Source organism: Ooceraea biroi, chromosome 8, assembly GCF_003672135.1.
Source record: "Ooceraea biroi isolate clonal line C1 chromosome 8, Obir_v5.4, whole genome shotgun sequence".
In the NCBI taxonomy this organism is placed as follows: Eukaryota; Metazoa; Arthropoda; class Insecta; order Hymenoptera; family Formicidae; genus Ooceraea; species Ooceraea biroi.
This window is the reverse complement of record NC_039513.1, coordinates 457,934-462,435: the sequence shown is the minus strand read 5'-3', so window position 1 is coordinate 462,435 and position 4,502 is coordinate 457,934. Positions and strand designations below refer to the sequence as shown.

Here is a 4,502-nt window from a genome sequence, read left to right as displayed (position 1 = left end):
GAGAAGGTTTGAAGTCATTAAATACTATGGGAGTGACGAACCGTGGAGTCCTTATCTCTGCTGTGACACACACACACACACACACAAGAGGTGTAAATCCGACCATGCAACCTCCACGCGGTACACCTTGGGTAATTCTAATGCCGGCGGTACTGTAATTTCATGTCTCGTAACTCACAGAGTAATGAGCGAAAAAATACTTATAGTGTTTTAGGAAGCTCTCGAAATAAGGTATAAGAATATGCAATAAAAAATAGGGGTGTCCGTTTAAGAAATTAACGGTGACCTTCACGTGACCTTAACAACGTTATTCAAGGTCATAATAATATTATAATGTAATGCGCCATATAAAACCTTGCAATTTTTATATGAAACATTTTTTTCGAAAATGAGTATTTTCCGAAATATTCAGGAGTTTCGATACTTTTTGTACACCGTGTGTGTGTGTGTATTAATTTATTTATGTATACCTGGTTCATTATAGTTGCAGTCGTACACAGTCATTACATTCAAGTCAGCATCGTAAGGTTCCACGGTTTATTCTTTTCTGGAACAAAAGAGCTTTATATATTTATATGTCATTTACTCATCATTCATTTTTGATGATTCGTTCCAATATTTTTTCTTATAGAGGTGTGTTAGTTTTTTAATCTTCTTTAATATTACATATCTGCTTTTTTTTACATTATTTCATGAAAATATAAAAGTAATAGAAATTAAAAGATATGATTTTATTATGTATTTATACTATATTAAAGCTTAATAAAACAGTTTCTTTTTAACTGTTTATTTTTAACTGTCAATAACATTAAAATTAATTTACTCCGCAGAAAAGAGATTCTCAAAACTATACCAATAATAACTTTAATAATAATAACTTTACCAAAATTAATAAATCGAAAGTTAATTATTTGTGCAATAATACCAAAAAGCTCTGTATACATAAGTGCGTGCGTGCAAATTTGTGTATGCTCAGAGAGAGAACCATATATAATATATATTTTACAGTATTCAAATTTATAAATCTCTTGTACAAATCTTAATTTATTTCGGCAAAACTTATACTTACGAGAATTAATTTTTCTTCCTGTTTCTATACAGTCATGTAATGTAGGTTCTTTCTCCACTTCATTCTCGATTCTTTTGGCATATTTTCTTTTAACATTTTTTCTCTGATTATCTAAAATTCATGCGATAATATATTTATATTTAATTATTGAAAACATCTATTCTTTTTTAATGTATTAATGCTTTTTAATGCTCTTACCTTTTTGTTCATTTCTTGCAATTGCTTTTTTTTCATGTATAGTCATGTTCGGAATTTTTGGAACTTTTGATAATTCACTTCGAAATTCATCGGACAAGTCATCACTGCTAGTCATTGATGTGTCAATGATTTTAGCAGCTCTAATTTTTCTGGATTTTTTCGGTATTAGAAGTCAGATCTGACTCTTCTTCGGCCTGCTTTAATTTTTGTCTTGCCAATATATAATTTGCTGCAGCAAAATAATATAATCGTAGTAAAAACGTATCATTTTTTTATAATTATTAAAAAACAACATATATTAATATTATATGCGTAAAAATAATAAAACATTCAAGAAAAGAATATTACTTACAATATGTTCCATATACTTTTCTAATAGTATGTGATATCCAAGTAGGTTCCGGTTCCTCCATAGACGGCCTTATCATATCTTTTATTGGTGGTATAATTAGGCCAAACTGCTTTCTTCAAATCTTTATCCAACCAATTATGTGGAACAATTCGAAGTCCATCTTCAAATTCCACGATTGCATAATATTTGTTATCTCACTCATTCTGTTATTTAAAGCAATACATAATTTTTTATTGCATTTCACTATGTATCAATGGGAACACTGCATATTTGTCATCTACATATAGTAATTTCACATATTTTTTCGTGACATTTTTTAATGGCCACGATTTCAAATATGAATACGACTGTACAATATAAATTCCAAGTCATGAAGATGGACAAGGCATATTAAATAAATCCTTTTTTTTCTAAAATTCGTGGCCTATGATGACAGGAATATTTCGTTTTGTGCAGTATGCTATATTTTTTATAACTATAATGCTACCACAATTTAATCAACAATAATTATCCGCAAGTGTGTCACATTTCAATGTTATTCCCTTGTATTTTACAATTTTATATTGTGAGTTCTTGCAATTGGATATAAGTGGACCATTCTGATGCAACGATATTAAATTTGGATGTACCAGAACAGAATGTGATAAAATAGTTGATGAATCTGAGTTAATTCCTTTTTCTTCAATATATCTCCGTATAACTGTTGTAAAGGTCTGTCCGCTTTTCTAATGTATTTCTTCAATATTTGCATATAATTTTCAAATTTGAATGCACTGAAATTATCAAGAGGTCAAATTTTTTGACGTCATCAACAAGATGTATGAGATTGTGAATATTATGTGACATATTGTGAATTCCATAAAGTTTCATAAATGTTTTAATAAAGAAAAGTATTAAATCTTGCGCATAAGTTACATATTCGTTTAAATCTTTCGAAGACAGAATTCTGACAATCACATGTAGTGTTAGAAAATGTATATACACATTCTTTTTTTAATATAGATTTAAAAGCCACTGGACCAGTGTATAATAATATCAATCTATATTCCGTAGCTTTCCATAGCTTCACACAGTTCATTGATCGTGGCTTTCTGGCAAATTCTACGGGTATCGAAGGCTTCAATTGTATTAAACGTGTAGAAATTTCTTCGACAGCTCTAGATGGTAGTCGATAATGTAACTCTCCATCAAGCCATAAGTATATTAATTTGCGCATAATTCCAAGACATATCAAATGCATATAATCTAACGGTACATCAGTAACAGGTTTAAAATTAGGTACTTGTAGTAAACTACAAGTAATATCTGGTTTGTGGTAATTCTCATCTATCTTTTGTTTGAACTCATCATCTGTTCGAAGTGGTGCATCAACTTGTGGAAAACATACTCGATTTCTTACAAATTCTCCTTCTATTCGACACTTGGTACAACTGAAATATCCCGAATGTCCCTTTACACACAGAACGAATGCTTTCGCTGGTGTATCACAAATTAAAGCCACAAGTCTACATGGTATGTTACGATCATTTATGTCAATGCCATTTTCGCATATATTTGTAACTTCATCAACAAAATCTTTCAAAAAATCGTTGGCATTTGCTGGCTTATCATTTCCATGATAAAGTCCGATTAGAAAGACATTATTGTATGGACTAACTGAACCTAATATAGGCCAAAATTGTTGTGAGGATGATTTAGACAGTGGCAATCCATCAATATTGATACTTAGTTTAATACAATCAATATCATCCTTTATAGATTTCAATATATCTAAGAGAGAATTCAGTAATCCAAAATGATGGTATATTCCCGATGTTACTGTACGTATCTCTTGTCTTCTTAGTGTTTTTAGAAGTGAGCGTGCGTCTAACGATAATGTTGAGAAACAAGAATGTTGTTTTAATCTTTCAAGTAAATCTCTGACAGCAGTATGTGAAATTTGATGTTTTGTAGCCCACACAGCAAGACTATTTTTAAAATTGTCTGTTGTATTTGCTTTTTTAGATGCAATATAAAGTAGTGATTCTTGAGAAGATTCTTAATAAATGCTCACAGATGATTGTTCTGAATCAGATTCATTCAATTCCAGATATTCCTCATTTTCACATTTTATAGATATATTATTTTGTCCATAAATAGAATCATTTTCAGTAGCAAATGTCTCATAACGATTATGTGAATTATTTGTGGAACCGGTTTTTAAATATTCTGGATTTTTATAATTCTCATTATCTGACAATACACTTGTATTTAATACACTGTCACATATAAGTTTTGATTCTTCTGCAGCTAGGCGATTTAAGTGTCTCTTCGATATATGTGAAATGTCTTTTCTGGGTCGTTTTCGATTCATTGTTGTATTTCTATTCAAATATAAATACAAATGATTTGTGGTATAATACTGCTGAGTATTATTTTTAGAGAGAGAGAAAATATAATTCACCGTAGAAAGCAGCGAGCAACATCACGGTGCAGACATATCCTGTGAAGTAGACCCATCCTTCTCTTTTAGCGCTGGTGCGAGAAGGACGGGTCTACTCCACAGGCTATGTCTGCACCGTGATGTTGCCGCGCTGCTTTCTACGGTGAGGGCCGGTCTATCTCTATAAGTCTATGACGCACACACACACACACACACACGCACGCGCGCGCGCGCACACACACACATCTCTCTACATACACAAGATATTCCAAAAGTTTACCAACGATAAAATCTCGAAAATAAAGCATTTCAAATAGAAAATGCATAGAAAAATGTTTTAAACAAAAAAATATTAAATAATAAGTACAATAAGTTACAATAATTCAGTGATAATTATATTTTTATATTTCTTATTATGCGATTTTCTGAAAGATAACCTCAATTTTCTGTTTTATCGTGAC

General features: G+C 31.0%; 1 protein-coding gene and 1 pseudogene across 1 annotated transcript; both read right to left on the bottom strand.

Moving 5' to 3' along the window:
• Positions 1–841: 841 nt before the first annotated feature.
• Positions 842–2,835, bottom strand: LOC113562414 (annotated as a pseudogene).
• A 780-nt stretch (positions 2,836–3,615) lies between these two features.
• Positions 3,616–4,025, bottom strand: LOC113562399. The gene has a single exon (XM_026971830.1). It carries the CDS (start codon positions 3,970–3,972, stop codon positions 3,658–3,660), a length of 315 nt encoding a protein of 104 aa, XP_026827631.1. The 5' UTR covers positions 3,973–4,025; the 3' UTR covers positions 3,616–3,657.
• Positions 4,026–4,502: the final 477 nt, after the last annotated feature.

Coding starts and splice junctions, on each gene's coding strand:
- LOC113562399 (XM_026971830.1), bottom strand. CDS start 3,972: ATGAATCGAAAACGACCCAGAAAAGACATTTCACATATATCGAAGAGA.